At 43.8% G+C, this 12463-nt stretch overlaps 1 protein-coding gene across 1 annotated transcript in view; it reads left to right on the top strand.

Annotated features, from left to right (window-relative positions):
• fer1l6 (fer-1 like family member 6) overlaps positions 1 to 12463 on the top strand; it is a gene marked incomplete at its 5' end in the record, with an annotated part of 80373 nt that overhangs the window by 47712 nt on the left and 20198 nt on the right. Inside the window, 10 exons of the mRNA XM_080903106.1 lie at positions 2046 to 2148; positions 2487 to 2606; positions 2882 to 3034; positions 3133 to 3304; positions 6645 to 6769; positions 7703 to 7837; positions 7945 to 8094; positions 8171 to 8278; positions 8384 to 8446; positions 8572 to 8670. Of these exons, the coding sequence (XP_080759232.1) occupies positions 2046 to 2148; positions 2487 to 2606; positions 2882 to 3034; positions 3133 to 3304; positions 6645 to 6769; positions 7703 to 7837; positions 7945 to 8094; positions 8171 to 8278; positions 8384 to 8446; positions 8572 to 8670 (1228 nt within the window). The remainder of the gene's footprint in view (positions 1 to 2045; positions 2149 to 2486; positions 2607 to 2881; positions 3035 to 3132; positions 3305 to 6644; positions 6770 to 7702; positions 7838 to 7944; positions 8095 to 8170; positions 8279 to 8383; positions 8447 to 8571; positions 8671 to 12463) is intronic.

Raw genomic sequence — 12463 nt, 5'->3', positions numbered from 1 at the left:
TGTGATTGTCACCGAGATAACAACATCCCCGACACTGTGGTGGAGCTTGAGAGCTGCTCTCTGTTTGATTACCTGGATACCATGGATCAGGGACTTTCTCACCAACCAGCCTCAGGTGGTGAGAGTAGAACAGAACATCATCCACCCTGGTCCTGAATAGGACCTCACTTGCACAAGTACTTTTACAGAGCTGTGATCAAGAGCATACTCTGCCACGGCACGACTGTGGGGTACGGCAGCCGCACAGCCCAGGACAAAAAAGACTTGGCCTGGTCAAAATGCCCAGTGGATTGTGGGGGGACAGTTAACAGACCTCAGTTCAGTGTCTTGATACATGCTCAATCATCCTGGTAACCTCCGTTACTGGTAATGGGCACAAACACGCTCTCAGAATGGTTGACTGGTTCACCAGCTGACATTCCAGATAGGATATCCACCACCTCCCTGTGGATGCCTGGCTAAGACAATCGGGCCAGGACTGGATCCGGAGTTTCGTCATATCCCATGTGACCAGACATCAGGTTATAATGAGCCAACTGGAAAAAAGTTTCCCAGCAGACTTTTGACATAACTGGGTGTGCTCTTTCTGTGTAGTGGTGTCTCAATACAGTCTTTCCCTAATAAACACAAAATGTGAAAATGTCAGGGTTATGTCAGTGCACATCATTTGACCATCAATTTTCATCGCTTGATCGAAGGCTGAGCTTAGAGTGTCGTCACAAGACCGTTCTAGTGGGAAATCTTTTCTGGAGCGAATCATCGCTTTTCATCCTCCACAAGGTCGGTGTCGGACAAGCTCACATCACCGGTGAGAGCAACACAAAGGTCTGATCCCTCGGTCCCATTTCCAGAACTGATGGCAGTGGTCTTCAGGTGAGGCACAGCTGGTCCAGGGCTGCCCAACAGACATCCGGGAATCACTTCCTTGCTGTCAGGCTTGCTGAGTGCTGACACCTGGGTCTCCCCTGACAGCTGCCACAGCGACCATTCCCCCACAGGACACCGGCTTTCCTGTGCCGTGACCGAAACCATTCTTGGAATGACTGGGGCAGGTGTTATCTCCTTCCCCCATCTTGTGGAGCCTCACTGCAGAGCCTGGGTGAAGTGGTGGCACTGCTAGAGACCCAGCATGAACAATTAAATTTTCCAGAATTTCTGTCTGGCATTTGGCCTGGTCCAGCTGCTGCTGGTGCTCCTCCACCTACTCCTGATACATGGCAGGCAGCTCCACCATCATCTGCGCCAGCACCTTTAATCCGCTGCTTCTGACGTCTTTATTAATTCAGGCTACCAAGTACAGCAGTTGAATCTAAAGTGGATGTACAATAGAGGTTAAAGTCACTAGCACATCCAGAAACTATTCACAGTGCTTCACTTATTTCACATTTTGTCACATTACAGCGTTATTCTAAAATTGATTCACATCCAGCACCCCAGCCATACTGGTCACATGTAGGTGGCATCTATTTTTACTGTGACTCGGGAGGTAGAGCAGGTCATCTGCTTATCAGAAGGTTGGTGGTTTGATCCTTGACTGCTTCAGTCTGTATGGCAAATGTCCTTGGGCAACATACTAACCCCAGGTTTCTCGCCAGTGGATCTGAGTATGAATGTGTGTGAATGTTAGACAGGAACTACTTGCATAGAGCAGATAAATGCTAAATAAGAACCAGTCCATTTACCATTCACCCTATGGTTCTGTTTTTGTTGTCCTACCTTGACCAGTTTTTTGACTGGGGAAATAACAGCAATGTTTCAGGCAGGTTTTCCAAGTTTACCACCTTATTAAACAAAATGCAAACGATACGATCCTGAGCTTTTTGAACTACGGTCTCTTTGAGAAACTTGAGATCTTCATTACAGACTTTTCTCTTCCTGTCAGCACAAATGTTCTTTTCTTTATTTTACTTTAGTTTTGAAAGCTCAGTAATTGTTAACATTTTGCAGCAGTCTTAGTCAACACTGCAAACTAGAGAGGGCTGGAAAAAATTTGGAAAAAGAATTTTATTCTGTTTGTGCTAAATATGTTTTTGGCTGTTTGTCAGGAGTTTCATTGAAGCAGCGGAGGCTAAGTTGAAGGCTGAGCTGAAGTCGACTTATCTAACACAGCTGGACAAGAAACGCCTGACCATGTGTAAACAGGAGCTGGTAGGAAAACTAAGTACAATTCTTATCACATTCCTTTACATCTCAATTAACTTTTGTCTGCTTTTACCTCAGTACCTATGCAAAATGAACAACAAGCCTCACAGACCACCAATTATAATACATTTCAATCACATTGCAGACTTAAACTGTTTTGGATATTGATGTTTGTTGGCAAAAATGTCCAGTATGTAAGATATTTATTTACAACTCCTGGGCAGGTGCGACCAGATTTGCAGTTTAGTATTCCATATGCATAATGTGCATTACACAATCTTAACAACAGCATACACAGCATTTATACAACACCGCATACAATAATGGATGTATGTGTATTGCAGGAAAGTATGATAGGGGAGGCACAGTCCCTGGTAGGGAGGAAGAAAAATGCTGGTGGTGTGAAAGAAATGCTACAGGACGCAGCAAAACTCACACATAAACTCCGCTTTCTTGTGGAGGAGGTTTGTATCTGTTAGTTGTCACAGGGATTCGTCTGATGGTTCTGGTTCTCTCACTGACATTGCAGAGTGTTTGTCTTGTGATATAAGGAAACTTCAGATGACTGATGCTGTGAAGTTGTATTACTGTATATAAGTAAAATAAATGGAAAAATCGAAGTCAAAATTGGGATGCAGGCACAGGAAAAAGTGTGAATTTTGAAATGTCATTTTTTTTTAATTTGCCTTATATATGACAACTTTTCTCATTCACACATGTACATCCTCACAATCTCTAGCCCCAGCACACAGTTCCAGACATGTTTGTGTGGCTGCTGAGCAACAACAAGCGTGTTGCATACGCCCGGGTTCGAACCAGAGACCTGCTGTACTCCAGCAGGCAGGAGGCCCGAGGAATTAACTGTGGCAAGGTCATAACCCTGTTTCTCAAGGTAAACTCACATACGCAGAACATGTCTTATCCATAGGAAGGCTTCCAGATGAAAAATAATCTCTGTGTGTGGATGTGTGTGTGTCTGTGTGCACGCAGCCTCCAGGTAAGCGTGTTGCAGGCTTATCAGTCCAAGCGAAACTGGATGTGTATCTGTGGTTTGGAGCTTGCAGGGACTCTAGCCACATGCTGGATAACCTGCCTGCAGGATTCACTCCAGCTACAGGGGGCGCTGATGCCAACAGCCCTCCCACACACTTGCACTGCGAAGGTGAGACTGAAGCTAACTTTTGCAGTGTCTATTTACCTTGTTTTATCTATTGTGCTTTTGCAGTGTACAGGCTTTCCATTTCTTTTGATCACTACCTAGAACCAGAAATCAGTCCATACTGACAAGACAGTTTCCTGCGTTATGATATGTAGAGACATGGAAAATATGTACATAGTTTCCAGGTCTAAAACGTGAAACCAGTGTTTCAAATGGCTCATAGAATTCATTAAAAACACAACCCTATAATTGTCACGGACTCAACTCAACTTAAATAAAAGTGCTTAGGTGTAGAAACAAACACACTGATAAGTCACACCAGTCAGCTCAGGGCAGCCCCATGACTCACCAAGGGCTACTGGGCCCTTGAACAGCAAATACACATCATACCCCAAAACTTTCTGTTGTACTAGGACAAGGACATCTCATCTTGCATATGAAGCAGAGGAATAAGCTTGGCAGCTAAGAGACCATGGCCATAATGATGACAACTTGGTCACACCTAAGAAACTGGTACTATGATATGACTATATTTCAGTTCCCTGACAGGAGATTAGTCGACACAGAGTCTGAGTCAAGACTCAGCAGTAAGTCCAGGTCTACACAGCTGGTGGTTAGGTACTTCTTCTTGCGCCTATGTTGATGGTGAAGGGACTGAAGCAATCAGCACGAAGACCAGAGCTGTTTTGTCCAGTAGGCAACACTTCACCCGTTGCCTACTGGTGGTGGTCAGAGGGCCCGGTGGCGCCAGTGTCCGGCAGCCTCGCCTCTGTCAGTGCGCCCCAGGGTGGCTGTGGCTACAACGTAGCTGCCATCACCAGTGTGTGAATGTGTGTGTGAATGGGTGGATGACTGGTTGTGTAAAGCGCTTTGGGGTCCTTAGGGACTAGTAAAGTGCTATACAAACACAGGCCATTTACCATTTACCATGAATTTCAGTAATTCAAGTTTCAACAAAGACTTTTTAACAGCAGGACTCAGACCAAACCAGCACAACAGTATAATCGGTCTGCAGTGGTACCATGAGCTCACTTTTGAGAGTCTTAGCCACCTGTATTCCAGTCAGAGCAGCACCGAGCCCGAGAAGACAACTTCGTTTGAGATGACGGAGACACGGGATCTGGCCATCACGGGTGAAGTGTGAATATTTCCATGGAAACATGTGATCCTCAGATAAGTTACAGATTCATTAGTTTTTTCTGTGTCACAGAACACATGCACCTCAAAAGTGAGAGTTGGTGACTCTGTAACTCGTGGCATATTTCACCTTGGTAAGGTAGGTCCTGTCGGCTCCTTCTTCTACTCTGTTCAAGTGGCAAGAAGGGTACTGTGAGAGGTTCATCCCAGCTAGTGTGGCCACACTGGCATGGTGTAGAAGACTGGGCAATGGTTATAACCCAAGGTATCATTGGGACAATCACTGCGTAGCCCAAGCATTGACTTTCATCATTGGCTTGATTAAAGAGTCAGCCGGAGCTAATGTGGTTGTAGGCAGGAAGTTGAGCCACAGGAAGTTGAGCAAAGGTCTTCACATACCTTACACCTAGGAATGAAGGCTAAGTGTACTGCCTGGTAGTAGGAGGCCATTTAGGGGAGTCATGGTGAGTCACATGGTGAGGTTTGAAACAACTCCTACTAGTCTACCACTCGATACTGGTTAGCACTCTAACTAAACTGGAAAGATTTAAAGTAAATTTGGGATGAAATATGGCAGAGAAGCTAACCCTAGAAGCTAACGGTATAACGAGTCAAGTGGGCTCACTGCCCCCTGAGTCGGCTGCACCAACCCACCACGCCATGCTTTTTGACCCGGTAAGTAGTCCTGTGACGACACATCGTTTATTCAGTTCTTTGGTCTGATGCAGAGCAGCCTGTGTTGCCCTCCAAAGTCATTGACACCTGCAGAGATGGTGTTCAACAGAAGGTACAAAGAACTCACCTTCAACAGTTGAAAACAAAGGCGGCTGATACCCCAGGGAAGCCTTGAACGATGAGAGCCCTGCAGCTAGCTGGGAAGGATTGGAGGACACCACACACCAGCTCGCTGCTGGTCTGCAGGGAAAACCAGAGGAAAGACTAGCCAGGGGTCCCGGGACAGTGCAAAACTCTTTCCATATACTGGAGGTGAACTGGGGACCACAATCCGACACGATATCGATGGTTGTTGGTGTGAGACAATCATTTATCGTCTGGATCTTTGCTGGGTCAGCCCTAATTTGTCCTTTCTCAACAATGTAGCTTAAAAAGGAGACGGAGTCAACGTGAAACTTTCTCTCCCTCCACAGATAGGTTATCTAGGAGATGCTGCAGCACCAAACGGATATGTGACTCGTGTAAAGAAAGAGATTTGGGAAAAATCAGAATGTCATCTAAATAAATGAAAACAAACCTATTGAGGTAGTGTCTTAGCACGTCGTTGAGCAGGGCTTGGAAAACACTCACCAGCTGAGCTTCCTGTTGGACAAGAGAGTGCTGAACGGAGTCCAAGCACTCTGTCATAACCTTTGAGCAGACGGACTCAAAAGCGAGACCCAGGATGCCAGTTCAGCGAATTTATTTACAGTGAAGTGCAGGTACTATTTACAGTGTCTATCAAAAGGGGAAAAATCCACAGTCTCTATTTACAATAGTCCGGTAGATTTATCCTCCGTCTTCAAACAGGACCGTGAAACGGGATCCTCTCCTCTGAACAGAACCGTCCACGAGACAAACATATCAGTCTCCTGGACAGAAGAAAGGATGGATGAGGAAAAGGGAACATGGAAATAGGTAAACAGACTTACAGATTGGAGGTGAGTATCTACTGCAGTTGGTTTAACGCTCAAGCGATGGCTGAAAGAACGTCCTCTGTATTTAAAGGAACGTCAGATGAGGAACAGGTGAGTTGATTACTGCAGGTGTGTCACTGGTCAGAGGGAGGAGACCCAGGGGGATCGTGCCCCTGGAAGATGTGGTGTGGTTATCGCATACACGCACATACACAGAGAGAAAAGAGAGAGCCGAGGGAGAATCAGAATCAGAATCAGAATACTTTATTGATCCCTGGGGGAAATTATTTTTTGTTACAGTGGGAGAGATGGCAGGAGTACCAGGAGGAATGCATGATCATGACAACTCAACTGCATTGAATTAAATGTTTCCTTCTGAAAGCAAAACTCTTGTAATACACATGGAAATAATTCAACTACAGCAATTTATGTGTACCCACCATTTAGAGACAACGTTGACATTGCACCTGTAGTAAACCCTAACAATAACTTTTTAACAAACTTTCAGTTTTGTTCTGGACCAGGCAGTTCATCCTTAAGGTTTTACATTTCCAGCTGTGTCTGTGTGTCTGCAGAGCAGCATCAGTTCCAGTTGAGGTGCCACATGTATCAGGCTCGTGGCCTGATCGCTGCTGACAACACTGGCTTGTCAGATCCCTTTGCTCGAGTCACCTTTCTGTCACACAGTCAAACCACCAATGTAAGTGTGTGTGTGTGTGTGTGTGTGTGTGTGTGTGTGTGTGTGTGTGTGTGTGTGTGTGTGTGTGTGTGTGTGTGTGTGTGTGTGTGTGTGTGTGTGTGTGTGTGTAAAAAAAATTAAAGGAACACTTAGAAAAAAGATCTCCGCAGGGAAAAATAATGTGGTATCTACACTAATATGCACTGAGTAATGTGTTAGTAACAGCAAGATGCCACGACCTACAGAGGGCTGATTTCAAAGACCCCAAACACCAAAGTAATAAAAGGAAATCAAAACGATGCAACAGTTCTGTAAAGGTTCTCAATCATGCAGGTCGTGGCGATCTAAAGAGCTTGGAAAGAAAAGCGACCAGACTTCTTTAAGTTTCTTGAAGATGTTCACCTGTCATCCGAGAAGCTTCTTCAGTTCTAAGAGCAATTGGTAGAGCGTCCCAGATTTGGCACCATGAAGCCCCAGAGGCATTTGCTGTTTGCATCTAGAGACTGATTAAAAAGTATTCCTTTAATATTTTTGAGCAGTATATTTTGTCTGTTTATAACATGTGTTTCCATTTGTGGAAAGATGATAATTAGGTAATAGATGATAACATGGTTCATTATAATATGTCCAAATGGTGGTCAGACGGTTAAAAGTTTAAAATGGACACACAGTGCTTTACAGATGTGTATGGGACTATGTAGCCATAAATACTCCTTCATGGCAGCAATATGTCCTGGTTGGCTTCGTTCGGTAGGTTAATGTGCCCTGCCAAATTGTAAATGTCAAATTCAAGTACCCCAGTCTGACTCAACATTTGAGGATATGCTGGAAAAGCAGTTCTGTTCCATGAAGGTCCAACTTGGACCTTCCTGGACTTCCAGAATTTGCTGCTTTTGTTTGCTTTCAAGCTGGTCGTGTCCAAGTCTGATTTGCTTGGTGATACTGTGTTGTCAGATTATCAGTCAGACTCTCAGTCCTACATGGAATCAGTGTTTGCCAATGAGCCATCTGCTGCTGAGTGGAGATTTGCAGTATATCCAGCGAGAGCCACCACATATCCTCATAGAGGTGTATGATGACGACGCATTGGTAATCCCTAATTCAAATAAAAGACTCAATCAAGTTATTTGAACTATTATTTTTAGCTATGTTCCTGCCTGACTCTCCCCTCTCTGAGCTCACTCTGGTGTGTGCAGGGAAAGGCTGAGTATCTGGGTGCCACAGTGGCAGTGCCCGAGGTCTGTCTGTCCTCTGCTCCCTACACACCTCCAACTCTCCAGTACAACGCTCTGCACTGTGGCAGCCAGCCAGGGGGAGAATTGCTGGCTGCATTTGAATTGCTGCAGGTCAGTCTTTTAAATAACCATACATGCTCCATCATAATATTGCATGAGTGACTCCTGACTTATTATGATTGTGTAGATCTCACACTCTGAACAGCAGAGTCTGCCAGACTTAGAGGAACAAGATGGAGGCATCTACACAGTTCCTGCATATATCAGGCCTGTCCTCAGCACCTACAGACTAGAGGTTTGAGTACATGAATGTGTGCACGTGTCTGGATTTGAGACTAGTAACCCTATCTTTTTTCTCACCCCCCCAAATAAATATATAAAAACTGTATTTTTTCAATAGGTATTATTCTGGGGTCTGAGGGAACTGAAGAAAGTCCAACTTCTGTCTGTGGATAGGCCACAGGTACAAACACAATCTTTACAATGTACCTGTGTTCTCTCTAGGACCTGATATGCTGGTGTCCAGGATCACAATATGCTTAATTAATATCTGCCAGATATTAATACTTAATATCTGCCTTTCTCTAGGTCATTATAGAGTGTGCTGGTAAGACGTTACGCTCTTCTGTTATTCAGAAGTACAAGTCCAACCCAAACTTCACCACACTCGTTGATGCCATCGAGCTGGTAAGACAAACAGATCTCTAACATTTTAAAACTGGAGCCCAGCCATTACCCAGGGCTGCTACTGATTTTCATTTTGCATCAATGATTTTCAAATAATCAAGATGTGATTGAAGTTCAGACTTTCAGTATTATTCAGTAAACTAATTAGGAATTCGATCCATTTTAAACAGTACAGTGTAGTGTGGGTTATAGTATCTCAGTTTATATCAGCAAATATAGCACAAGATACAAAACTGTTTGACGTCATTACTACACAACATGATCTGGTTGACTGCTGTCCATTTAATATCATATTGTTTTACTCACTGCTTACTTTATTTTTTTAAATAACTCTGTAATTACTTAACGTGCATTACTACCTTCACAGTAAACACAGGTGAGACCCAAGTGCTGCTACCAATGCCACAGTCAGAAAGTAGTTCAGCTGGAAGGTCAAGTTTGTGACCTCTACCGAATCCTGGAGAATTAACTTCTGACAGATTCATTCTTCATTTCGAAGCAAGTCGTGTTATTTCCGTTCACAAAGAGGACACATGGTCCAAGTTTTGGAGCCAAGTCTCGAGTGCACACCTGTACCATGCAAACACTTTTTCTGTAACATTTTTTCTAAAATCAGAACACAATTTGGTAAAAAAGTTATTTCATTTAGTAACCATCAACAGCTCTTTAGAGACTGGCATTTTTCTCTGAAATGTACTAAAATCACTCGACTACTCAAGAACAAATAATGTAGTCGTAGTTATAAACTTTTTTTTCCAAAATATTTGGACAAAATATATAACTGAATTAATACTTAATAATCAACTGACTGTACTTGTGATACGTAACCATCTCAGGACCTGTCATGCAGTCATTGAGACTTTCAGTCTTAGTTCTACTCGATCTCACGGCTACTTTTAATTTCTATCACAGAATTCCACAACATTTCTTTATTTAGCACATGACCCTTTAAAGTCTTTAAAGTCTTGCAAAAACTAAAAGGGAAATGCGACACATATGGCACGATCCTGGGTCTTATGACCCAGCGGTTTTTCTTGTGTTTTGTCATTTTGTATTGAGTCCACCTTGTCAGTTTACAGTCCTTGTCCCTCGGTGGATATGTTTAGCTTTTGGTTGTTAGATCTCCCTGTGTCTTTGCTCCTGTATCTTCCTCTGTGTATCTGTGTTCATATAGCTCTGAGTTCCTGCGCCTTGTTTCCCCTCGTGTTTTATTCCATGTTTCCCCAGCCGTTATCTCTGTGCCCTCTCTCTCTGCATCTCTGTGTTCTTCCTGTGCTACGTTTAAGGTCCACGTACTGGGTCAGTATTTTCAGTTCCGTGTCCTTCCTGTCTCGTTGTGCGTAATTGTCCTCAGCTGTGCTCGCCGTGTGTTCCCACATCCCTCATTACCTTCTGTGTATTTATGTCAGAATCTCCCTCTGTTCTGAGTCGCGTCGTCCCTCGGTGTTGTGTGCATTTCCCCGTGGTTTACCCGTGCCTCCTTGTGAGTTAGTTTTAGTTTGTCCCAGTATAGTTTCGTATTGCCCTTTGCCTCTCTGTTAATAAAGTTTTGTTTTCCGTTTACGAGTTCAGCGTTTAGGTCCAATCCTGCCTGCCTGACAATATACACTGATACATAGGAACATTTACCCATATCTAAGAACATAACAACCAAGCCGTTATCAACCGTCATATATTCATGTTCAAGCTGTCTTCAAGTGAATCCATGATCATTTTCAAGTTTTATAGCTGCAGCTTTTTGAAATTCTAACATCCTAGAAATCACAAGACTTTCCACATTCACTGCATCAGGACAAATTCAAGATTTCATACAAAATGGAAATCAACTTGTTTTCCGCAGACACCCACATGTTCTTATTAACCCTCTCGAAGCAGTAGTTAAAAACTAACAACCTGATTACCCCACATACATAATGTATGAGTGTTTTTTTACTCAGAAGTACCACTTCAGGACTTGGTTGTGTATTAGCAACAAAAAGTTTAATTTGAGCCTGAGAGGGTTAAACATATTCTCTGTTATATCGAGATCCCTCCACCCTGTTACATATTCCGTATGTATGGGGTAGGACCCCCCCTGGGTCCTGGCATGTGGATACTTCTTTAAGACACTCTGGCTGGCCTGGCCACGCCCACAGCTTACCTATAAAACAGCTGTGCGACCTGAAACCGGTGATCATTTGATCTGCACTTATCCCATACACATGGAATATGTAGGAGTGAAGCCTCTGTTACTCAGTGAACCAAGGTTACAGAGTAACCGTACGTTCTCAGGTATCTGTGATTATTTCCACATGATGTGGCTGTATGACTAATATGCCCTGCTGTATATGTAGCCCTCAATGTAGCCACATACATAGCTAATAATAACAATAATACTAAAAATAATATTATTATAAGATTTTTTAGTAATAGGATTAAATTTGGAGCCTCTATTCTAAAGAGTTTTCTTTTTATTGTTGTGTTTTTAGAAAAAACAAATTAGACAGATTCAGATAGGATCAGGCCCAGAGTTTATTTCCCAGCTCATGCTGTCTGGATCTGTTCATAATCGCTTCATTTTTCCAGACACAGTCTGCTTACTACACTAAAAATGTCTCATCCTCCCAAAACTAAAATCTAATGTTTAAGATCTCTAAAACCTAAGACATGTCTCAGGCTCATGTCTCATGGCTTCACTGATTAACAGAGGGGGCAAAATTAAAGCCATAGTGTACTTAAGAAGAAGTACAAATACTTGTGTTTCTTAAATAACTAATCATTTGATTCAGGTGTGTTGACCCAGGGTAATGTCTAAATCCTGCAGGACACCGGCACTCGAGGCCTGGAGTTGCCCACCCCTGCTTTATGTAATGTAACTCTGACCACGAACACCACAGACACAATAAAGATGGGTCTAAAAATCTATATTATTTATTTATTACTGATGCTCATTAGGGAAACAAAGACAGTAGACACTATTAGAAACCTTTCGTACAGAAAACTCAGGGTTAACGCTGAAGTAGCTCAGAAAGAGAAGATACGAGATGACGTTGGAGGAGCAGAATCCAAAAGAGGCTGAACAAACCTGTTGTCAACTAAGCAAGGAGTTAAAGGCACATCCATCCATCCATCCATCTTCATCCGCTTTATCCGAGGCCGGGTCGCGGGGGCAGCAGCCTAAGCAGAGAAGCCCAGGACTCCTCCTCCCCAGCCACCTCCTCCAGCTTATCCGGGGGAATACCAAGGCGTTCCCAGGCCAGCCGAGAGATATAATCTCTCCAGCGTGTCCTGGGTCTGCCCCGGGGCCTCCTCCCGGTGGGACATGCCTGGAACACCTCACCCAGGAGGCGCCCAGGAGGCATCCTTGTCAGATGTCCGAACCACCTCAGCTGGCTCCTTTCGATGTGGAGCAGCAGCTGCTCTACTCTGAGCCCCTCCCGGATGGCCGAACTTCTCACCCTATCTCTAAGGGAGAGGCCAGCCACCCTTCAGAGGAAGCTCATTTCTGCCGCTTGTATCCGCGATCTCGTTCTTTCGGTCACTACCCACAGCTCGTGGCCATAGGTGAGGGTAGAGACGTAGATCGACCGGTAAAATTTTTATTTTTTTTTTATTTTTTGTGTCCCGTTTGGATCTTTAGCCATCAGAATTGTTGTCTTAAGGCCAAGAAAGATGCCAAGCGGATTTATTTTACCAAGTGGATCATCATGGCCTTGCCATATTGGTCCATTTGATTGACCTTTATTATAATTATGAATTTATTTTATTTTCAGTTGCTACAAACGGGACAGACATGACTGGGGGATAGGACAGG

The sequence above is a fragment of the Rhamphochromis sp. 'chilingali' genome (assembly GCF_963969265.1).
Source record: "Rhamphochromis sp. 'chilingali' genome assembly, chromosome: 14".
NCBI lineage: Eukaryota > Metazoa > Chordata > Actinopteri > Cichliformes > Cichlidae > Rhamphochromis > Rhamphochromis sp. 'chilingali'.
The sequence above is the reverse complement of the archived record's forward strand: the minus strand, read 5'-3'. Positions and strand labels throughout refer to the sequence as shown.